Raw genomic sequence first — 24,958 nt, 5'->3', positions numbered from 1 at the left:
TGTGGTTTTATTTCTGGGCTTTCAATTCTGTTCCATTGATCTGTGCACCTGTTTTTGTACCAGTACCATGCTGTTTTCATTACTGTAGCTTTGTAGTATGTTTTGAAGTCAGGGATTGTGATGCCTCCAGCTGTGTTCTTTTTTCTCAGGATTGCTTTAGCAATTTGGGGTCTTTTCTTACCCCATATGAATTTTAGGATTCTTTGTTCTATTTCTGTAAAGAATGTCATTGGGATTCTGATTGGGAGGGCATTGAATCTGTAGATTGTGTTAGGTAGAATGGACATTTTAACTATGTTTATTCTTCCAATCCACATACATGGAATGTCTTTCCATCTCTTTATGTCATCATCCATTTCTTTCAGAAAAGCCTTGTAATTTTCATTGTATAGGTGTTTCACTTCCTTAGTTAAATTCACCCTGAGGTATTTTATTCTTTTTGTTGAGATTGTGAATGGTATTGTGTTCTTGAGTTCTATTCCTGTTAGTTCATTTTGTTCCGAGTTTTTATCATACATGGCTGTTGGATCTTGTCAAATGCTTTCTCTGCATCTATTGAGATGATCATGTGGTTTTTATTCCTCAGTCTGTTGATGTGGTGTATCATGTTGATTGATTTGCGGATGTTGAACCATCCCTGTGTCCCTGGTATGAATCCCACTTGATCATGATGTATGATCCTTTTGATGAATTGCTGAATTCAGATTGTCAAAATTTTGCTGAGAATTTTTCCATCTATGTTCATCAGCGATATTGGCCTATAGTTCTCCTTTCTTGTGCTGTCCTTGTTAGGCTTTGGTATCAGGGTGATGTTGGCCTCATAGAATGTGTTAGGAAGTGTTCCATCCTCCCTAATTTTTTGGGATAGCTTGAAAAGGATAGGTATTAAATCCTCTCTGAGAGTTTGGTAGAATTCCACAGGAAAGCCATCTGGTCCTGGGGTTTTATTCTTTGGGATGTTTTTGATGGCTGTTTCAATCTCTTTCCTTGTGATTGGTCTGTTCAAATTGTCTGCTTCTTCTTGAGTGAGCTTTGGGAGATTGTAGGAGTCCAAGATTTATCCATTTCCTCTAGGTTATCCATTTTGCTGGCATAGAGTTTTTCATGGTATTCTCTTATAATCCTTTGTATTTCTGTGGAGTCTGTTGTTATTTCTCCTCTTTCATTTCTGATTTTGTTTATTTAAGTGTCTCTCCTTTTTTCTTTATAAGTCTGGCTAGAGGTTTGTCAATTTTATTTATCTTCTCAAAGAACCAGCTCTTTGTTTCATTGATCCTTTCTACTGCGTTTTTTGTTTCAATAGCATTTATTTCTGCTCTGATTTTTATTTCTCTCCTTCTGCTGACTTTGGGCTATTTTTGTTCTTCTTTCTCTAATTCAGTTAGGTGTAGTTTAAGATTGCTGATTTGGGATTTTTCTCGTTTGTTAAGATGTGCCTGTATTGTGATGAATTTTCCTCTTAATACAGCTTTTGCTGTATCCCATATGAGTTGGTATGCCATGTTATCATTTTCATTTGTCTCCAGATATTTCTTGATTTCTTCTTTAATTTCTTCAATGATCCATTGTTTGTTCAATAGCATATGGTTTAGTCTCCATATCCTTGTGCCTTTCTCAGCTTTTTTCTTGTAATTAATTTCTAGCTTTATAGCATTATGATCAGAGAAGATGCTTGTTTTATTTCAATTTTTAAAAATTTTTAGAGGCTTGCCTTGTTTCCCAACATATGTTCTATCCTTGAGAATGTTCCATGCACACATGAGAAGAACGTGTATTCTGCTGTTTTTGGATGGAGTCTTCCATATATGTTTATTAAGTCCAACTGTTTTAGCTTTTTGTTTAGCTCCACTGTTTCTTTGTTGATTTTCTGTCTGGATGATCTTTCCATTGATGGGAGTGGGGTGTTGATGGGAGTGGGGTGTTGATGGGAGTGGGGTGTTGATGGGAGTGGGGTGTTGAGGTCCCCTGCTATTATTTTGTTAATTTTGATATCTTCTTTTAGGTTTGTTAATAGTTGGTTTATGAACTTTGGTATTCTTGTGTTGGGTGCATAGATATTTATAAGCATTATTTCTTTTTGATGAAGTGGCCCTTTGATCATTATGTATTGGCCCTCTATTTACCTTCCTTATCTTGAAGTCTGTTTTGTCTGATATAAGTATTGTGACATCTGCTTTCTTCTGTTTGCTATTAGCTTGGAGTATTGTCTTCCACCCCTTCACTCTGAGCCTGTGTTTGTCCTTGGAGCTGAGGTGTGTTTCCTGGAGGCAACAAATTGTTGGATCTTGTTCTTTAATCCATTTTGCCACTCTGTGTCTTTTTATTGGAGAGTTCAATCCGTTTACATTGAGGGTGAGTATTGATGCATGAGGGCTTAATGCTGTCATTCTGTTGCTCATTTTCCAGTTTTCCTGTGTTTCCTTTGTTTCTTGTCCTGTGTGTTTTAGCCTACCATTGACTTCTGCAATTTCTTATGCTGGGTTTCTTAGATTTTTCCTTATTTATGTTTTGTGTCTCTGTTCTGTTTTTTAGTTTAGTGGCTACCCTGAAGTTTGTATTCAGAATCTCATGTATAACATAGTCCATTTTCTGGTGGTCTCTTACTTCCTTAGCCTAGACTGTTTCAGTCCCTTTCCTCCTCCCCTCCTAAATTATTTTCATCTCTTATTCCCACTTGTGTTGTGAGTTTGTGGTTAGAGTGATAAGATTGCCTTTGCTTTGGTGATTTCCTTCCCTTTATCCTAAAGCTATAGTTGAATATTTGCTATCTGATTCTGATTCTGTCTATTTGTCTCCCTACTCTGTGTTTTGTGACCCTTTCTCCCTTTTTTTCTTATTTCAGGTAGGAGAGCCTTCTTGAGGATTTCTTGTAGTGGAGGTCTTGTGACTACAAAGTCCCTTAGCTTTTGTTTGTCTGGAAAAGATTTAATTTCTCCCTCATATCTGAAGGATATTTTTGCTGAATAGAGTATTCTTGGCTGAAGATTTTTATCCTTTAAAGTTTTGTCTATGTCACTCCAATCTCTCCTACCTTGTAAAGTTTCTGTAGAGCAATCCACTGAAAGTCTGATATCGGTTCCTTTGTAGGTTATTTTCTTCTGCCTTACTGCCCTGAGTATTCTTTCTTTGTCATTCATTTTTGCCATTTTTACTACTATGTGCCTTGCAGTAGGTGTTTTTGCATGGACATGTCTAGGAGATCTGAAAGCTTCCTTCACACATTTCTCCCTCAATCCCTAGATTTGGGAAGTTCTCTTCTATTATTTCGTTGAGCACACTTTCTGCTCCATTTTCCTTTTCCACGCCCTCAGGAATTCCAATTATTCTTAAGTTTAGTTTTCTCATTGAGTCAGCTATTTCTCGGAGATTTTCTTCAGTTTTTTAAATTCTTATTTCTCTTTCTTCCTCTGTCTGGAGCCATTCAGCCTGTATATCTTCGGTTATACCAATTTGCTCCTCTATGGCATCTACACGGGCATTTAGGGGATCTCTATTTTGTTTTATCTGATCCATTGTATTTTTCATCCCTAGTATTTCTAATTGATTCTTCTTTATAATTTCAATCTCTTTTGTGAAGTTACTCCAGAAGTCGACTTGTTTTTCTACATATTGTTTTTTTTGCACATGACGCTATTATTCACTTGCAGTTACAGCCTGTTGCCACTAGATGGGGGTCGAGAGCTGCTCGTTCTGAGCCTCGCGGATGGCGGCAGGCAGCACGGGTTGGGGGAAGTGGGGCACTTTCTCTCGCTCCCCACCCTGGATTCGGATCAACTCTTGCTCTCTGGTTTCCTGGGGCCCTGGCTTGATGGGGTTCCCCCAGGTGAAAGCATTCCCTCAGTATAGGGTTTCTGCTGCACGGGTGGTGGGAGTCCTGGATGATCCCCGGACACGAGCCCCTCCCCCATTCCTTCCTGCACCAAGGTGAGCGATCCCAGTCTCTAGGAGAGGGAGCGAAGTTCTGTCTTACCCTGTTCCAGCTTCTCCAAGGGCAGCTCCAACCTCTCCACCCTCCATCCTTTGGCTGCTGTGGGTCTCCAACAATTTCCATTATTAGGATTTTTTTTTATGGTTGGAAAGCAGTTGCTCTTTTTGGTTGTAATTTGGAGGGGAGAGAGTCCCAGGTGAGCTCATGCCACCATGTTGCTGACATCTCCTGAATCTTAATTCGTCTTTCTTGTTAGGGCTTCCGTGTTAGTAAGAAAGTGGTTTGATGTCCCCTCTAACTTCTGTCATTTCTTCCGATGGTGGGTGGTTCATCCCTTAGTCTACCATTACCGGAAGCAGATGCCAGGGAATCACTAATGCTCTGGTACCACTTCTTTCGTGGCTGAACTTAGATCTGTCCTTTTCTTCATTCACAGTTGAGCTTTACATGGGGGTATGAGGAGGCATTACCATACAGAGAGCAAGTTACACCTGGCCACTGGAGATGGCCTGGCCCATGCCCTGTGGCCAAGAGAGGGCTCTGGGCCCAGCCAGGAGGTCATCTTCCTGCCTCCCTGCCCATCCATCAGGATACATCAGCATCGCTGGGGTGAGTGCTGGGCTTCAGTGTGGAATCTGATATGGGATTGATCCCCAGGTCTGTATAAGGGGTGGACAGGTTCTTCTATGATGTGGCCTCTCTGATGTGAGTGACCTGGGAGAGAGGCCTGTTCTTAAGTAGGGAACACTAATTCAGACAAGATGCCTTCTCCCCCAACATGGACATGGTCTTTCCCCGCCTCATCTCCCGTGGCCCTCTCTCAGCACCTGCAGTAGAGCACACATCACACTCTACTGTGTATAATCCAGATTTTTTTTTCCCAAGGAAGATTAGCCCTGAGGTAACATCTGCCAATCCTCCTCTTTTTGCTGAGGAAGACTGGCCCTGAGCTAACATCCATGCCCATCTTCCTCTACTTTATATGTGGGACGCCTGCCACAGCATGGTGTGCCAAGTGGTGCCATGTCCGCACCCAGGCTCTGAACTGGTGAACCCTGGGCCACAGAAGTGGAAGATGCAAACTTAACCGCTGTGCCACTGGCCCTCTGTATAATCCAGATTTTATGGGCACATTGTCTCTTCCCTTTTGTGCCAGTGATTGTTTTTGTTTGTTTCATTTTGACGGCCTTGGTTAGGAGTCTTGGATTACTCCTATTGCTCAGTTCATGCTGTATTATCATCCTTGGTCTGCACAGAGCCCTTTACTGATTTTATTGGTTAATGTACTCTCTTTTATCCCTGTTCCCAACTCTCATTTCCCTCCCTCTACAGGTCATTATTTTCTTATGTTAATGGGCATCTTTATTTGAATGTGTTCTTACCAAATGTACATTGCTGATTTATGTGCACATATTTTAAATGTTTATGTGAAAAGTCTTATCCAATATATGTTATTATGTTTCCTCCTATCTATGTTTTTAACACCCAGCCATGTTGCTGTTGTGATGTCTAACTCAAGACATCTAGCCTCTGCATGATACGCCATCATGTGCACCTGCTCCACTCTCCCAGCAGTGGACACTCAGGTGACCTCCCAATCCCCGCCACCATAGAAGCATGCCGCGATGAACATCTTTATATAAGTGTTCCCTTGGGTCCATATGAGGATTTTCCCAGGATATAATCCAGGAGCAGGACTGCTAGGTCATAGGGCATGCATATGGAGGACTCAATTTGACCAAGTAGAACCAGAGTCCTTTCCAGAACGTCTACACCATCTACACTTCCATTAGCGATACATGATTGACTTCTATGTCACCCAATCCCCTCCAACTTAGCGTTACCTGGCTTTCCAATGGTGGACAGTGTAATCAGTGCCTAACGATATCTCACGGAGGTTTGCATTTGCATTTCTCTGATTATCAGTGATTTTGATCACCCTGTCATACACTTATTAGCTTCCTGGGTTTCTCGTCTGTCATTTGCCTGTCCATGTCCTTTGCTCATTTTTCTATTGAATTTGCTGGGTTTTTTCCTTGTTGATCAGTAGGATTTCTTTGTGTAGTCTAGAAGGATTTTGATGCCTTGCCAGTCCTCTCCAATTCCACCATTTCTTATTAAGCTTTCCAGAATGTCCTTCATAGAACAGAAATCCTCCATTTGTGTAATCAAATTCATTAAATAAATGAATCCTTTTGCCATATGATTTGAGCTTTTGAAACTTGAAGAAGTTCTTTCCTGTCCCTAGGATGTAAATATTCTCCTCCACTGTCTTCTACTAGCTGTAGAGTTTTATCTTTCACATTTAGCTCAGAATTCCATCTAGAGTCCACTTTTTTATGTAGTGTTAGGTGGAGATCCATTTATATGTTCCTCCATCGAGTGAGTCTGTTTTCTCAACATCATCCACTAAATAATCCATCCTTTCCCCTTAGATTTGCAGTGCCACCTTTGTCATGTTAAGTTCCCATAGGCAGGCAGGTCAACCAAGGGGAAAGACCCCAAGCTCTGCTTCCCGTGCAAGCCCCTGCCCAAGCCCCTCCAGGTCTCTCACTTCCCCAGGTGCACAAAGACTAAGCTGGGGGACTTTGGGGGAGCTGTAGCATCCCCAAAGAAAGACCTGGGTAGCAGTGCCAAGGCTGCTGTCCCGGCCTGCATGGTCGAAACGCAGCAGGGGCTGGTCCAGCCCTGATGAGGTTCAGAAAGGCCACTGAGCTAAAGGAGTCCAGGGAGGGACCCTGGGGTCTGAGGCAGCCACGTTGGGTCAAGTCTGAGATGAGTTCAAGGGGAAAAGAACAGCGGAAGAAAAGAGTCCATTCATAATAAAAGGAGCAGAAGGGAGGGGAAGGGAAGAGAGACGACTAAACATATCTTTACCTAAGAGGGTGGAGCTGGAGTGATGGAGAGATGAGCCCCTCACGTCAGGCAGGGTTCTTAGCTGCAAACCGCAAAACCCACCTCTGGTGGCTTAAGCAGAAAGGGAGTTTATTAAAGGAATCCTTGGCAGGGCTCAGAGCCAATACACAGACAGGGAAGGTGTATAGGGCCTGTGCCCACGTCAGGAGAAGCCACTAAGGATCACCTGGCATTTCCAGCTCCTTGTGGAGAGCTGAGCTCTGCTTCCCACCTGCCCGTTAGGTAGGAATTCCTTCAACAGAGGAAGGGGGCCCAGTGCTGAGCAGCCAGACAGAATAAGCATGTCCACTAAGCTCCTCCTCTCCTGTACCCATCTGTGTCCCCAGAACTGTGTGGGCCTGAGGGAGGTCTGGAAAAACAAGAGCTTGAACTTTATTAATAGACAGAGTTCAGGGAGAGCTGAGACCCTGGGGGTCCCTGACAAGAGCCATGGGGAGAAGGAACAATATGGCACCAAAGAGAATGTTTGCTGCAAAGGAGGAAGGCATCTCGTGCTACAAACGCCACTCATCTTCAAACCCTGAGGGTCCAAGTGACATAGTGATTTTGGAAAAACTGGGAGGCTGGTCCTCAACCTGATGCCAACCCAGCCTACCAGGGCCACAGGCATATACTTTGAGAAGACAATAGTCTGGGAGGAGGACATAGGTGAGTGGTCTCATAGGATGGTAGGGCCCTGCAGAGCTCACAGAAGCTTCCTGTGGGCCCCCCTCTCCAGTGGAAAAAGCTGTATTGGTCTCACTTGACAAGAGCCTCACTTCCTGGGGAGAACAGCCAGACATCTAAACCAGCAAGACCAGGGCCCCGCCTAGCTGTCGAGGCAATTGCCTGTGGAGCTCCAGCCCCAGAGACAGCTCGGAAGGCAGCAAAAGTGGACTCCCCACGGTGATGGCAGCACTGCAGGCCAGGACAGGGCAGGCAGGACACTACAGCCCAGCTGGCTGCAGCTTCCCTGGGAGACTGCCAAGTGCGGCTGCTGCAGAATCTGTGGCCAGCATGGGCCCTGTCTGCCCCTGAGCAGCAGCCCGCTGACAGAGCAGTAACCAGAGCTGATGCTGGGCAGGTGCAAGTCCATAGGCTCAGTGCAGAAGAGAAACTGCAAGATCCTAAGACCCTCTGTGGCATGGCAGATGTTGGGGGCTAAGAGCCATTAAAATGTGGATGCTCATGTTAATCAGACTGGACTTGTAGTCCCAGGCTGGTGAAAGCTGGTGCGCTGGCACAATGGTGACAATAACAAACATAATTGTCATGTTGTCTACCATTCTCACGTCTTGGCTTAACGCCTGTGCAGAACAGAGGCGTCAGTGAAAGAACGGGCAGCAAGCAGTATCATTGAGGTGCCTCCTCCTGCCCGCTGGGAGCAGCTCCCTGAGAGGTGAGCCCGCCTGTTCACCTGTTCACTGACTGTTGGCCACTGTCTCCCGATCATATAGAAGGGACAGCTGTTCTCTGTGAAGAGTCCTGGGTTGTTCTCAGGGCTGGTGTTCCTGCCCTGCTGAGACCCTGTCTTACCCAGGGACATGAGGGCAGAGGTGGTGGCAGCAGTTACCTGAGGAAGAGGAGGGGAAGCAGTTGCCTCGTTAATATCACCCTTACTACGTTCTTCTGTCCCCGAGGATGAAGCAGATGGTGACGGCGGACTGGGAAGAGCCTAGGAGCTGGCCTGCTCCACACGCCAGGGCAGGAGGTCTCTGGGTTTGGCATTCTTGCTGAGCCTGTGGTGGCCGTAAAGAACCAGGCATGGCTAGCACAGCCACATGGCGAGCACTTCGAAACTGATGCAGCTGTTCAAGGCGTGGGCAGTCAGTGATGAGCTACCTGACGGCTGCAGCTGTACACTGATGTCCCCTCACTGTCTCACTAGAGGCCCTGAGCTTCCTCATCACCTACAGTGGGTGCCTGGCCTTAGGGGTAACTGTGCTGGCACCATCTGCAGCCTCTGGCACCATCGTTGCTTCTCCTATTGAAGGGCAGGAACCAGGTCGCACCATGCTAGGTGGGCCCCAGAGGTGGAGCTCGAGAAGCTCAGGACAGAGGTCAAGCTGCAGGATGGTGGCGTGAGGTTCAGAGGTGTCCTTTGACGATGCCCACAGGTGGGCAGACTGAAGTTTACTGAGAGCCACGGTTTGAGTTCCCGTCTGTCCTGTGGACTATGTTCCTGTTTTCCAGGGGATGTTTAGTTCCTGGGATGGCGTCAGGGTCTGTCTGTGAGACTGTCTGTCTCACTGGGCAGAGGTGGTTTCCTGGCTTCTCTGCAGGGTCGGTCTTTCTTCTGACAGGTTTAGGGGTTCCAGAGGATGGGCTGATACAGAGGAGTAGAGGGAACCAGGGTGGGCCAGTGGGGAGTGGGCGCCTGGACGAGTCTGTCCGGTTCTCACTGGTGCGACCGTGACGAGGATGTTCAGGAAGAAGGGTGTGTGAGGGGCCGTCTCTGCACAGGATCCTCATTGACAACATGCCTGTGTGTCTGCATTTCTCTCGGTCCTTTCTGAAAACTCTGTTAACGAGTCAAAACCCAAGACTGACTTTGAGGATGCAGATGCTGGGTGGGTGGAGAATTCTCGATACTGATGTGGGGAAAGAGTCTGGATAGTGAGAGAGAGAGACTGAACAACAAGCCTGGACATGAGGCTGCTGACGAACTTCTTCTGTGTTCTTTATTTTTTAATGTAAATTTCTTTTGTTAAAGTTTGGCACCTAAGCTCACATCTGTTGGCAATCTTCTTTTTCTTTTTTCTTCTTCTTCGTCTTCTCCCCAAAGCCCCCCAGTACCTAGTTGTATATTCTAGTTGTGAGTGCCTCTGGTTGTTCACATAAATTTTTTATTGAAGCATAACATAATTACAGACAAGTGCACAAATCACAAGTGTACCACCCAATAGCTTTTCCCCAAATCCCCTGTGTAACCAGCATGTAAGCAAGATACGGAATTGGACCAGAATCCCAGAAGCCCCTCATGATTCCTCTCAGCCACTCCTCTCATGCCAACCTGACTTCTAACGCCTGAGGCTAGTTTTGCCAGTTTGGGACTGTGTATGGATAGAATCATATGACATTACTGAAGGACACTGAAGAACAGAAATCTCTAATACCCAATACTGGGAGTTTTGCTTTGGGGTGATACAATACCCGTCATCGTCCTCACATCTGTAATAAAGCCTGGTGCACAGATAAGTGCCTTTCGTAAGGGTTTTTGTTCTGTTTTCCAAGGGGTAGAGGTGGGAATCAATGAAAAGGACCTGAGGGTGCCCTCTGGGTCTGTGGGAAAACAGAGCAAAGGGTGCTGCTGCCGAACGTGCTTAGAGCAGATCTAGACACTCAGAGTCAGACGAAAGGAAAACCCCAGATCTGGAATCTTCAGGAAACTTCGACACAGCGTTGGCCTTCCTCCAGAGTGTGGGACAGGCACCACTGAACTTCATAAACATTTCAAAAGATAGGGTGTCCACCCCCATCATCAGGGTTACAAACTAGATAAGCATGACATTTGGTTAGAGAAGAGACAAAGACCTTGTCACTGATGCAGGGTCATCCCTATTTGACATTAACTGGCTGGTTATTCCTGGGTGATTCATACCTGCATGGGTCAGATTACAGGGCTGGATCAAACCAAGCATGTTTATGTCTGGAAAAAGAGAGGGGAGGGAGGAGGCTCCAGCCACAGATATCAGAAGGGAACAGAGAATAAAACCCCTGCTGGGAGAGGTTGCCATTCAGCTGCGTACACAGAAATTTGCTACTGGATGCATTAGTGCTCCAGGAGGCACAGAGAGGGGCTCTAGGAAGCACAGAGACGGTTTCTAGGACCAGTCTTGGGAGGGAGCAGACCAAATCTTAAAGGAAGAGTGAAACTTCTTTGCCCCCAGTAGCAGTAACGGTTGAAAGTGGAACAGCCGGGAGCTGAGCCTCCAAGGGCACTGGGAGCTTGGCTCCCAACTCAAGCAGGAGAGCAAGATCCACCTTCCACGGCAACCCCAGATCGCCTACCGTGGTTCTCAGCCTGCCTGCAAATTACAATCACCAGGGGAGAGCTTAACTTTCACTTGTTTTTATAGTGGTAAAGTACACATAACACAAAATCTACCTTTTTCACCCTTTACAGGTATACAGTTCAGTGGCATTAAGTACATTCACACTGTGGTGTAACCATGGCCCCTGTCCCTCTCCAGAACTCTTTCATCTTCCCTAACAGAGACTCTGTATCCATTAAAGCAATAACTCCCCACTCCCCTCTGCCCCAAGCTCCTGGCAACCACCGTTCTGTTTCCTCTCTCTATGAATTTGCTGCTCGAGATACCCCAGACAAGTGGAATCATACAGTATTTGTCCTTTTGTGTCTGCAGGGGAGATTTCAAAAACATGGAAGTCCAAGTCCAACCCCAGACCAATTCAATCAGAAAGTCTGGGGGTGGGACCCAAACATTTTAAAAGCTCCTGGGTGATTCTGATGGGCAGCCTTGAAAACCACTGGGTTAGAGGGTCTAAATCAGATTTACTTTCAGAAACCCCTAGACTCTATAACAAACACTTCTTGGCACCTGCTAGCTGATGCCTAAAATCCATTTAGTCATGGGAAAGCTAAGGATTTTCCTTCTCCAGCTGGAGATGAGGGGCTTAAAATGACTGATTGAGATATCCCAGTGACCGAAACCCTTCTGCTGAAGATTAATCTATCGGTCAACAAAAATAAGTGGTGATTATCAGACACTGCCTCCTTTTAAAGGAGGACTCAGAGAGTAGGAGATGATGAGTAACTGCCTGCTTGGGAAATGGGGAGAGACAGACACACCAGGGACTCATGGTCACTTTTAGGGGGCAGTGTGATAAAGGTTAGTCCTGTTTACCTTTAGCTACCCTGTGGACAAAACAGGAGTTGGGAGTAGAGGAATTTAGGACGAACACATCTTTGTACACGCCAGTTTACTGGAATGGGGCCACTCTGACATATGGTTCCTATCAACGATATTTTTGCATGATTCTTGAGTCCCTCTTTTTTTCTTTAACTGCACTGACTTCATTACAAAGGAACTTCACTTACATGGGTTCTAATTGAAGCATTACCAATGCCTTGTTTAAGGAAGAGCTCCTTCTGTTGCTTGTTTCTGCAGAACTAGAAATACATAGAACCCGATCAGAAAGATTAGAGACACAGAGACAGAGGGAGACAGAAAAAGACAGAGAGAGAGAGGTGCAAACGTATAGAAAATGATAGGATGACAGCAAAGATCCACAAGAAACTCGTGATATTGGCTCCCATTATGCAGGGAGGGAGGTGAGGCAAGGAGATTGGAAAGACTTGAATGTTTGTTTGTTTGTTTTATTTATTTATTTGAACCCTGGAAACAAACATGACAAAATGTTAACACGTGTTCATTCTGCATTGGCATATTACTCTTTTTACTTGTCTGTGCTTTGTGGTGTCTTTAAAAATTTTCAATATTACCTTTGTGTCTTTATAAATAATTGTACACATAAATATACATGTAAAGAAATATTTTGATGACTGAGAGCTCTTACAAAGTTTTTCATGTTAATAATTTTATCATAAAATTAAATTAATAGAACCTCATAGAACAATTGAGAAATATAAGAAAATAGAGGCACAAGTTAATATTTTCCATAAAGCTAACATCCAAAAATTGCCACATTTCGATGTTTTCATATCCAAGCTTTTCCTCCACGCGTTAAAACTTTGTATCATTGATTTCAAGTTTTCAGAGAGTTTGTGATTACAAAAATAATGCTTATTGTAAAATGCAGAAAAAAATAGATAAGGAAAGACAAATTACTCATGGCCTTACCACCTGGAGTACCCCCATCAAGTTTCTTGATGGTGAAAAACAAACTCTGGTCCTGGTCAGGAAGAGAAGGATGTTCCTGGAAAGAATGGAGGTAGCAAACATCATCAGTGGGGAGATGGTTGACCAGGGTCTTTGCCTTCGTTCCTCTCCACCTCTGGTCTTTAGGTGATAGAGTGACCCAAACGTTCAGTCAGCTATTGCATGGCTGGACCCAGATGCCAGTGTGATCTTGGTTTAAATGTTACTTTCTTAGAAGTCTTCTTTGATGGCTCAATTTGAAGGAATCACTCACTAGTGCCTTAATTTTTGAGGGGAGGGAGGCCTTACCATTTATCATTCTCTACCATTTTTCCTGTTTACTCGTATATTTATTTATTTCCTGTCTCTCTTCTTCACTGTTGTACCCTCAGGCCCTAGAACAGTGTCTGGCATTAGTAGTATTTATTGTTGAATGAATAAATGAATCAAGAGCCTTTGGTGGTCCTGCCTACATGGGATTGTGGAAGTGTCTTCCTTCAACAACCACTGGACACATAGCCTAAGAAAGCAACCTGGTGAAGCACCTGTGTTTCATCTGCACCACTTCTTCCTCCATCTCCTTGTGTGGCAGCAATTCCATGTCCCTGTGTTAATGAGAACCACTTGCCACAACCAGTATCATATCCCCCTTTTTGGCCTGTTTGCCTTGTGCCTTGAGGATCCTGAAATATCAATGTGAATGCCTCAGCTTCCAGTTCAATGACATCATCATCGTGTCCTTTGGTGGGCATATTCTTCCCTTTGCTACTAAAATTTCTGAACCCTCAGGGTCTAGTGTTGTTAGGATGGGAAAAAGTATTTTAGATAGCCACTCACTATTCCAGTAGGCTTAATATATTTTTAGCTTATCGTTTATCATTCTTCACTACTTTTCCTGTGTGGCATTGAGGAGTGGAGGAAATACAGCATCCTCTGTGAGGGGAAGTCGGTGTTGTGAAGGCCACAGATAGGCTCCACCCCAGCTACGATGGCCGCACTGTTCATGAGCCCACTGAGCATGCACTGGAGTGGAGGGGCGTAGAGCAGACTGACAACCGCACAGTGGGCTGTCTTGGTCCCTGGTTAATGAAAACCTCCACCATGGGAACGTTTTGCTGAGCATTCACATGAGACACAAATATTCTGGGCCCGTTCTGAGAGTTCTAGACATGAACTCTTCCCCAAACGTTTTTGTCATAAATTCTCTAACCTTAATTCTTCTGGGTCACTGATCATGTGGCCAGATTTTAATCACTACCCATGATTTAGTGGTCCTTGAGCCTTTCGAGAAAAAGTAGAACATAAAAAATTACAAACACTCTGTTCAAAGTTCTGCCCCCTGGAAGTGTTTCCCTTCTGTGCCATTCCTCAGGACCTTCCTGGAGTGGGACCGTAGTGCATTCCTGAGAGAACTATCTGAAACCAACTTGAATGTTTCCCCTTCCTCAGCTGCTCATATAGATCTCTATACATGGCCATAGGTGTTGGCTGAGGGAGAAGAGGGAGGAGGAAGCGTGCTGGCAACCTAAGCAACAAATTTATGCCACTTATTTGTGCTTTCAGGACATTTAAACTAGCCTCATTGTAACTTATCTATTTGACAATAGAGTGCTGTAATATATGCCTGAGTTTAGAACCAGAAAACATCCAGATAATGAGGTTACTTGGTGCCCAATGTAGAAAGTGTTCAGTTTCCAGAAGGGCCCAATAGCAAGCCAAGAGCAGTTTCTTAAAAGGAGGATGGTCATTTGCCAACATGATCATGATTTTGCTCCAAAATTTTGGAGACTTCACTGTGATTCTCCTGTTTGGTCTTGACACACCCTCCATGTAATTTACCACCACTGGATCCACTAGGCAAAGATAAAGCTGCTTCCACCAGAAGCTTCCAACCAGAAGTAGCTCAGAATCAAAGTAACCAAAACCTTACCCAAATAAGAAAGGTGTTTGCTAGAAGACAATGGGCTGATATATTTAAAGGGCTGAAAGAAAACAACTGTCAACCAAGAATCCTACATATGGCAAAACTGTCCTTCAACAGTGAGGGAGAATCTAAGACACTCCCAGATAAACAAAAGTTGAGGGAGTTAATTACTACTAGACCTGCCCTGCAAGAAATGCTGAAGGGAGTTGCAGGTTGAAATGAAATGTCACTAGACAGCAACTTGCAGCCATATGAAGAAATAAAGATCTCAGTAAGGTAAACACATGGGCAATTCTAAAAGCTAGTAATATTGTAACTTTGGTTTATAACTTCATTTTTTGTTTTCTACTTGATTTAAGTGACTAATACATTTTTTTAAAAACAATTATTAGTCCAAAAGCAAGTATTACTGTAACTTTGGTTTGTAACTCCACATTTTGTTTCCTATACAAGTTAAGAGACTAAGGCATTGAAAACAATTAGTAGTCTATGATTTTAGGCACGCAATGCATAAAGATGTAATTTTGTGACATCAATAATTGAAAGAGAATGGAGACAGAACTGTATAGCAGCAGAGTTTCGTATGTTATTGAAGTTAAGCTGGTGTAAATTCAAATTAGATTATTATAACTCGGTGATGCTGAGTGTGATCCCCATAGTAACCACAGAGAAAATAGCTATAGAATATATGCAAAAGGAAATGAGAAGGGAATTAAAACCTTTCACTACCAAAAAATCAACTAAATGCAAAAGAAGACAGTAATGCTGGGAATGGGGAACCAAAAAAGCTATAAGGCATGTAGCAAACAGCAAAAAGACAGTTCCTTCTTATCAGTAATTACTTTAAATGTTAACAGATTAAACTCCCCAATCAAAAAACCAGAGATTGGCCGATGGATGAAAAACATAATCCAACCAACCATATGCTATCTACAAGCAACTCACTTTGGATCCAAAGACACAAATAGATTGAAGAGAAAAGATGGAAAAAGATATTCCGTGCAAATACTAACTAAAAGAGAAGCAGAGTGGCTCTAGCAATATCAAACAAAATAGACTTTAAATCGAAAAAGTTTACAAGAGACAAAGAAGAATATTATATATCAGTAAACGGTTCAATAGAAGAAGAATATATAATTATGAACGTCTACCCACCTAATAACAAACTCTCAAAATATAAGAAGCAAAAATGGACAGAACTGAAGGGAGAAACAGATAGTTCTACAAGAATAGTTGGAGACTTCAATACCCCACTCTTAGTAATGGATAGAACGACCAGACAGATGAGTAAGGAAATAGAGGACTTGAACAACACAGTAAACCAACCAGATCTGACAAGCATATATGGACACTCTACCCAACAACAACAGAATACACATCCTTCTCAAGTGCACGTGGGACATTCTCTAGGATAGACCGCATGTGAGGCCACAAATCAGTTCTCAATAAATTTTAAAAGACAGATATCATATAAAGAGTCTTCTCCAACCTCAGTGGGATGAAGTTAGAAATCAATAATAGAAGGAAAACTGGAAAATTCACAAATTTGTGGAAATTAAACAGCACACTCTTAAACAACCAATGGGCCAACGTATCAGTCAGCTTGGGCTGCCATAAAAAATACCACATACTGAGTAGTTTAAATCGCAGATATTTATTTCTCCAGTTCTCGAGGCTGGGAAGTCCAAAATCAAAGTGCCAGCCAATTCAGTTCCTGGTGAAGAACCACTTCCTGGCTTTCAAATGACCCCCTCTTGCTGAGTCCTCACATGGCAGAGAGAAAGAGTTCTGGTCCCTCTTCGTCTTCTTATAAGGACACAAGTCCCAACACGGGGGCCCCATCCTATGACCTCATCTAAACCTAATTACCTCCCAAAGGTCCCACCTCCAGCAACTATCACATTGGGGGTTAGGACGTCAACATATGAATTTGGTGTGGGAGGACCCAAACATTCAGTCTATAACACACTGTCCCTGTTCCCCCTCTAAAAATCATGACTATATGCAAAATATATTCACTCCATCCCAAGAGCCCCCAAAATCTCAATTCATTCCAGCATCAATCCTAAAGTCTAAAGACTCATCTAAATAGGACCTAAATCAGGTATGGGTGAGACTGCAGGTAGGATTCATCCTGAGGCAAAACTCCTCTCCAACTGTGAACCTGTGAAACCAGAAAAGCATGTGCTTCAAAATACAGTCATGGGACAGGCATAGGATAGACATCCCCATTCCAAAAGGAGAAATTGGAAGTAAGGGGGGATAGTCCCAAGCCCAAGCAAGTCCAAAACCTAGCAAGGCAAATATCACTTGATCTTAGGGCTGGAGAATAATTCTCTAAGGGTCAATGCTCTGCCCCTCTGGACCTGTTGGGGTGGCAGTCCTGCCTTCAGGTCGCACTGGGATGGCAATCCAAACCCTGTGATTCTTCTGGGTAGGTCGCTGCCTCATGCATGTGGGTGGCCCCACCCCCAAGGCTCCAGGTGGTTACTGTCTGGCCTGTTGAAACCCAGGCAATGCCCCCGCCCCCTATTGAAACAAAGGAGGCAGCCCTGATGATACCTGAATTGCCTTTAGGATCATTATTCCCCTGTCTTGAAAAATAGCACAGGTTCACAGCCAAATAGCTCTATGATCCAGTCCTATAGGATCTAAGTTCAATGGCCTTCCTTCATTTGGTCTCAGCCCTGTCCCCTTCAGTTCCAAGTGCAGGTGTTTCTGATGGGGTGGCTGATTAGATCTTTGGTTCACACCCATACTAATCTCCTTAGCAAATGGGTGTTAGGCCATACCCTTAGTGTTCTCTTCAGAACAAGCTTGCCCATTTTTTGCAATATGGACAGCCGGAGAATTTTGCAAATCTTTAAGTTCTGGTTCTTTTTTGCTTAACAATTGTTTCTTCAATTCATTTCTCCCTTTTCGTATTTCGCCATAAGTAGTCAGGACTCACCAAGCCTCCCCTTCAATACATTGCTTAGAAATCTCCTCAGCTAAACATGCAGTTTCATCTCTCACAAGTTCTACCTTCCACAAAACACTAAACAGGAACACAATTCAGCCAAGGTCTTTGCCGCTTTATGAAAAGGATCAGCTTTCCTACATTGTCTAAGAATATGTTCCTTATTCCCATTGAGGCCTCACCAGAATGGCCTTTATAGTCCAGATTTCTACCAACATTCTGTTCATGATTATTTACGTATTCTCTAAGAAGATGGAAGCTTTCTCTATAAGGCTCCTCTTTTCTTTCTAAGCCCTCACCTGAATCACCTTTAACTGTCCCTTCACGGCAATCTTGTCTTTTTCCAGCATTCACCTCAAAACTCTCCCAGCCTTTACTCATTACCGAGCTCCAATGCCACTTCCACATTTTTAGATATTTGTTGCAGCAGCACGCCACCTCACAGTCCCCAAATTCCCTCTTAGTCAGCTCAGTCTGCTCTAACAAAATATCATGGCCTGGGTGGCTAAACAAGAGATGTTCGTTTCTCCCAATTTTATAGACTGGAAGTCTGAGATGAGGGTGCCAACGTGGTGGGGTTCTGAGCAGAGCCCTCTTCCTCATTTGCAGATGGCCACCTACTCGCGTTGTGCACACATGGCCTTTCCTCGGTAATGCACATGGAAAGAACCACCAGACAGAAGAGAAATAAGGAAATAGAGGACTCGAGCAACTCAATAAACCATCCAGGTCAAACAAACATGTATGAACACTCTCCCCAACAACAACACAATACATTCTTCTGAGCGGTCTTTCTTGTTCCTCCTCTTTGTGGAAGGGCACTAATCCCATCATGGGGGTCCCACACTCATGACCTCATCTAAACCTAATCTTCTCCCAAAGACCCAACCTCCAAATGCTGTCACACTGGGGTTTAAAGTGTCAACATGTGAATCTGAGGCGGGAGACAAACTTTCAGTCCATAGCTGGTATCGTGTTGATTACAGTATTACTCATTTACTGACCATTGAGTTTATTATCTTGAATTTCATAGGTTTATTAAGAATTTATAGTTTTTCTTGGAGAAATAACCACTTTATGTCCTTCGCCCATTTTTCCTACTGAGATCTTCATTTTTAATGTTTTGATTTGTAAGACTTTTTTACATTGTAAAGAGACTAACATTTTGTTGCATAAAATTTTACAGTTTGTTTTTCTTTCAAAATTTGTTTTGTAACAGTAATTTTAATATATAAATAAATTATTAATTGCAATGTTTAATTTCTATTAATAAAAAGCTTTAAAAAATTTTAAATGTAAGGAAGTTTTTCACTTTTTTTTCTTTATGATTCCTCTTTTGGTATCATTCATAGAAATACTTGAACCACTTCAGCATCACAGGTATTTAGCAAGGAACGTTGGTAATAACAATAGTAAAATCACTAATAATCACCACCACGTATCAACTATTTACCACATATCAGACACTCTACATACATTATTCTATTTAATTCTCACAACAAACCTATGAAGTAATTACTATTCCCATTCTACAGATCAGGAAACTGAGGCTGAAGAAGACAAAGTGACTTGCCCAAAGTCATGTGACTTGCAAGTGTTGGAGCTGGGGCTGGCCTGTGGTCAAGTGGTTGAGTTCGTGAGCTCCACTTCAGTGGCCCAGGGTTTCACCAGTTCGAATCCTGGGCGTGGACACGGCTCTGCTCACCAAGCCATGCTGAGGCGGCGTCCCACATGCCACAACCAGAAGGACCTACAACTAGAATATACAGCTATGTACTGGGGGCTTTGGGGAGAAGAAGGAAAAAAAAAAAAAGATTGGCAACAGATGTTAGCTCAGGGCCCATATTTAAAAAAAGGAGCTCCAAGAGATCCAGTTAGCTTTAAAAAAAAGTGTTGGAGCTGAGATCAGTCACTTTGCTGTGTACCAACTCTGGGTTTTGTGAACAGATGTGTATACCTGGATCCACATCGTGGCTCTGCTGTGCTCGCTGGTAGGTGTGTCACCTTGTGCATGTCCCCTCACCCCTCTGAGTCTCAATGTCAGATGAAAAATTTGTTTAACAAATTTTGTGGATTTAAATGAGAAAACCTGTGCAGTGTGCCTACCACCGAGAGACAGTCGCTACAAAAGAGTAGTCACCACACCTCTTTGCTGGAGCACCCTCACTCTTTCCCTCCCCTCTCTTTGTAGAGGGGTGGCGATGGAGGGGTGGGTGAGAGAAAGGGGAAACGAATGCCTGTGGTGAGATGCAGAGGCTGAAATTCTGGGCCTAGCAGATCCAAGTAAGGAATAGAGCGAGGTGCAGAGGCGCATCCCTGAAGGAGATCCCACCCAGGGAGTGACTCACATTTCCAGCAGGGCAGGTGGTACGTGTTTCCACGTGTGTGAGTTAGGGGTGGGGCTGGATCAAGAACATCTCTCCACGGCTCAGAAGCAGCCACTCTCACTTGTGAGGAGAGCCCTGTGAGGTTGCTGCTTATCTGCCAGCTGTCACCCTGTTGGCCTCGACACCCACACCAAGATGATGGGTACCCTTGAGGGACACCTGCTGCCAGGGATGTTCTTCCTCATCTTCTCACTCTACTACTCAGTGCTGATGTCCTTGGCCCTGCTACGGGGACAGAGGTTCCTCAAACCCCCTCTACCCCCAAGGGAGAAGCGAGGACACAGGTCGTGGCCGTCGGTACCTGTGGAAGGGGTCGTGAAGGCAGTCATCTCTGTGATCGGCCTCATGGCCCAGTTTTTCTACCCACCAGGAGAAAACCGACTGATGATGGTAGACTGGGAGGACCCTCAGCGACCATTCTTATTCAAGGACAGCTGGCAACATGCCACCATGTACGGGTTCTTCCTAGTCAGTGGTGTGGTGGACATCTTGAGCCAGTGGTGTTGGGCGCGGCAGAATATCAAGCTGGAGCGAGCAGCCGAGGCCCTGGCCTTCTATGTGCTGGCGCTGCTGATGGCCTCCCACGTTGAGAACAAGGGCACCCTAGAGATCCGCGTGCACCTCCTGTTGATAGTGCCTGTCATCCTGCTCGGCCTGGTGCTCACCATCGAGGTCTGGGCCCCTGACCAGCCTCCATTCTGGGTGTTCAAGGCCTGGATGTGGCAGGTGCTCGGCAACTGGCTGCTGCAGCTCTGTGTGGTAATGTACGTTCCTCCCTCCGGGCAGCCCTGGAAAGGAGACAACCCCACAGACCTCGCCTTCCTCACCATCTTCTTCTGCTGGCATCTGGGCTTCGGAGCTGCCACGGTGGCCGCTGTCTATGGCCTCTGCAGCCTCTGGCACCATCACTGGTCCTCCTGGAGAGAGGCCCCAGGTGCCAAATACCAGCCATGCCCCATGGGCTCCAGCAGCGAAGAGCTGGAGAAGCTCAGATCAGGCACCGAGCTGCAGGACGGGAGCATTTAGGTTTGGAATCTGTCTTTGTGCTATGCCCTTTGTAATGAGAGTTTTGAGGACGCCCACCATGTACACAGCAGAGAAATGTCCTGGATCTGCAATGTGGCTTTCGATCACAGGAGTCCTCTTCCTTGCTCCTAAATAAACCCTCCAGCTCCTAGGATTCCTTCTGTTTATTGCTCGCCTCTCTCCAGGTCTGTCTCTTCCCGGTCTCCCTATTCAGTCTGTCTGGTTCCTGGCCATGGACCTACAGGGAGTGAGAATGAGATGTAGTGCTTTTCTCTGAAGCTTTTGGGATCCAAGAGGAGGAAACAGAGGGAGACGGAGAGTCACTGGGGACTCAGGGAGGGTTCTATCTGTCTGCGGCGGGGCCGGCTCTGTGTGTGCATGTGTGTACCTGCAGCTGAAGTGTTTCAGTGTGTGTGAGCGTGAGAGGGTCTGTTTTTGCATCACAGTGAGGGCTCCTGTTGTCTTGACTTCTCTCTGTTTTTATTCACACTAAGTACAGCGGGATGAAGAGCTTCTGTTTTTGTTGTTGCTGTTTTTCAATCCAAACTGAGTGAGGCTCCTTCTGCCTTCCGAGGGAGTAAGGGAGGAGGGGAAAAGGGTGGCGATCACTTCAGCAAGGGCTCAAGTCTGGGGAAAAAAGAGGTAAGGGAGGAATTCCCAAAGGTGTTTGGAAGAAGCGAGGATGACAAATATAATTATCAGCTGTCTGTTTTCGGCTGTGAGGTCAAACAACTTCAGTGTTCCAACTCCTTCAGTCAAGTCTCCGATACACGTCCATCAGTCTCGCGCGAGTGATTCTGGGACGAGATCAGAGGAAAGGCCATATTTCAGTTGGCGGGAGGGGAAAGAACTGCCATGAAACGTCAGGTTGAATGAGCTCAGTGGTTCTGAAGATGCAGGGACTCAGAGCTGAGAGAAAACCTGAGAACGTCAGCCCCCTGGAATTTGCAGATACTTTCAGCCAGGCCTTGAACTTCTCCCAGAATGCGGAGAGGAGGTGCTAGTACGTCCAGTGAAATAGTGAAAGCAAACTGTATAAAAATACTTATCCCGGGTACCGTCAGAAAGCCACCGCTTCTAACAGCATGAATCTGCTTCTGTAAGATGCATAAATCCAGCACTTGGAGGTCTGAAGAGGCAGGAAGAAGGGAGGAGATGCTGGCCGTAGATGGGGAGAAAGGACCATAGAGAAAAGTGCCCATTTATGGAGCAGCTGCAATTACGCCACCTCCCACGCTGTCCTCAGTGAGTGAAAAGCTTTAAGTATAGAGAGGCACTGGCATTTGCAGGATGGAGGACATGACAGGCGGCACACTGTCATCTGAAACATCCCTGGACACTCCCTAAGGAAACAGTGTGCAAGAGCGTGGGAAACAGGCCCTGGCAAACTCCGGGACAAGGGGTGAAGGCACAGAGGGGAGCAAGGGGAGGGATGGGGGTGAGGCAAGGCTCCGGCACCCCACACTGGCAGGGCTTAGAGAGGAAGAATACTCTGGATCTCCAGGAAAAGCAATGTGTGTTCCTCCAGCAGCTGGAAGCATGCCAGCCCCAGCTTTCCTCCCCAAGGAAGCAGGAACCACCCTCAGGAGAGGCCAGCACGCTTCTCTCTGTCCCCACCCGGAAAAGCCCAGAAGCAGAGGCAGATTTACTCTAAAGCTAATAAAGCTTAAGCTCCAGGCTCCCTCGCTTCACATCTCCCATCCAAAGCCCAGGGAGGGGCCAGAACAAGGTGTTCCTATGAGTACTTATCACTGAAAAATTGCAAAAGTAAGGCATTTCTGTGTTCTTTTTTCTAAAGAGAGACCTCCAAATGGTATAAACTCTAGACTGTGCCAAACCTGGCTGTGCCCCAGCCCTGAAGGCTTAACACAGATTGACTTTCAGGATGCCTTATGATAAACACATCTCTCAGCCTGTTAGGGGAACACTGTTTATTCAGGGATAGTGTTAAGACTCTTCCTTCTTCAACTTGGAAACGAGCTTAAAACGCTAATGACATCACACACTGGCTGAAAACCACTTGTGAAAGCATAATCCCTCAGTCAACAAACTTAAATGCATGTTATCAGATACTAGGCCTATTTGATAAGGAGGAATTAGAGGTACAGAAGACTCATGGCCAGGGGGAGAGGTGGGAAGTAATTTCCAGAGGTAGGTCCTATTTGTCTTCAATTGTGCTGTGTGGGGAAATTTTTGTCTGACACGTCTGGCCCTTGCCAGTGTATTAGTCAGGGTTCTCCAGAGAAACAGAACCAACAGATAGGTAGAAATTTTAAGGAATTGCCTCATGAGATTGTGAGGGCTGGCAAATCCAAAATCTGTGGGGCAGGCCAGCAGGCTGGATGGAGACCCAGGGAATAGTTGATGTTGCCATCTTGAGTCTGAAGGCACTCTGGAGGCAGAATTCCTTCTCCTTCAGGGCACCTCGGTCTTTTCTTTTAAGGACTTCAACTGATTGGATGAGGCCCACCCATATTATGGAGGGTAATCTGCTTACTCAAAGTCTACTGATTTAAATGTTAATCACATCTAAAATACACTTTCACAGCAATATCTACACTGGTGTTTGACCAAACAACTGGGTACCATGGCCCAGCCAAGTTGACACATAAAATTAACCATCATACTCAGCATATTGGAACATGGCCACTCAAACGTGATTTATGTCAACTGCATGTCTCGTGATTTTTGGAGACCTTCCCAAATAATAACAGTAACTTCATTTTAAAGGAACTTCATCATTATGGGTTCTGATTGGAGCACGACTATGACTATATAATGCTGTACGGAATCCTTCTCTTCCCTGTTCCATCCTGAAGGAGAGAGCTAGAGTAACAGGTGTGCAGGTAGGTGACACTTATTTTTAAAGATTAAAAAATAATGTTTAGAGGGTTTTTTTTTGATTATTCATGTTATACCTTTTAGACATCTTAGAAAATACCAAAAAGTATTTAAAGTATTTTGAAATTTACTGTAATGCCCTTACCCCGAATTAATTACTGCCTTGGAGAGCTAAAAGGGTAGGAAGGGATTTCAATCACAGAGTGGATAATAGGGTTTGTCTCTCAGAGATGGGGACTTTCCTGGCAATGATGACTGATGTGCCTGATGACTAAGGCACAGATGACTGAAAAGACTCAGAGGTGGAAGTCAGTGAAGATGAAGAAATCCAGAACTCGGCGACCAGCACTGTGAGAGGGAACTGAGCGAGGAGACTGACACGCCTGGGAAGAGGGCAACCTCAGGCTGGAGGAGAACGCTGGAGCCCCAGCCCTCAGTGAATTTTCAGGGGGACTTAAAGGAGGGGCAGAAGACAGAACACGTGGATAGCAGGAGCTTCGAAGGAGAAGCTGATCAGGGTTAAGCAGAAATGGCAACGCCTACCCCACAGAGGTATTGTGCGAAATAAGTGCCACAGATACCACACTTAACAGCGAGCATGGGATACAGTAGATGCTCAATAAATATTAGTTTGAGAGACCATATATACAATGGGCAATAACCAGACCACATATAAAAATAAAACTCTGGGGCCGGCCCCGTGGCTGAGTGGTTAAGTTTGGGCACTCCGCTGCGGCAGCCCAGGGTTTCGCCGGTTCGGATCCTGGGCGCAGACATGGCACTGCTCGTCAGGCCACGGTGAGGCGGCGTCCCACATCCCACAACTCGAAGGACCTGCAACTAAGATATACAACTATGTACCAGGGGTGATTTGGGGAGATAAAGAAGAAAAAAAAACAGAAAGAAAAGACGACAGATTGGCAACAGTTGTTAGCTCAGGTGCCAATCTTTAAGAAAAACAAAAAAGACTGGCAACAGTTGTTAGTTCGGGTGCCAATCTTTAGGAAAAAAATAGTAAAACTCTGGCCCACAATCTGCAGCAGCTAGCCCAGGAAACCAATGCACCATCCACGGTTGCGGGCCCAGGAAGCCAGCCTGTTGTCTATAAGTCGGACTTGTAGAAAGTCAGCTAGCTATTTCTAGTGACCAGTCCAG

At 45.0% G+C, this 24,958-nt stretch overlaps 1 protein-coding gene across 1 annotated transcript; it reads left to right on the top strand.

The window, feature by feature from the left end:
- Positions 1 to 18,576: 18,576 nt before the first annotated feature.
- Positions 18,577 to 21,112, top strand: LOC106834508 (transmembrane epididymal protein 1A-like). The gene has a single exon (XM_014846156.3). It carries the CDS (start codon positions 20,072 to 20,074, stop codon positions 20,960 to 20,962), a length of 891 nt encoding a protein of 296 aa, XP_014701642.2. The 5' UTR covers positions 18,577 to 20,071; the 3' UTR covers positions 20,963 to 21,112.
- The last annotated feature ends 3,846 nt before the right edge of the window (positions 21,113 to 24,958 follow it).

Source organism: Equus asinus, chromosome 5, assembly GCF_041296235.1.
Source record: "Equus asinus isolate D_3611 breed Donkey chromosome 5, EquAss-T2T_v2, whole genome shotgun sequence".
Lineage (NCBI taxonomy): Eukaryota > Metazoa > Chordata > Mammalia > Perissodactyla > Equidae > Equus > Equus asinus.
The sequence above is the reverse complement of the archived record's forward strand: the minus strand, read 5'-3'. Positions and strand labels throughout refer to the sequence as shown.

Coding starts and splice junctions, on each gene's coding strand:
- LOC106834508 (XM_014846156.3), top strand. CDS start 20,072: ATGATGGGTACCCTTGAGGGACACCTGCTGCCAGGGATGTTCTTCCTC.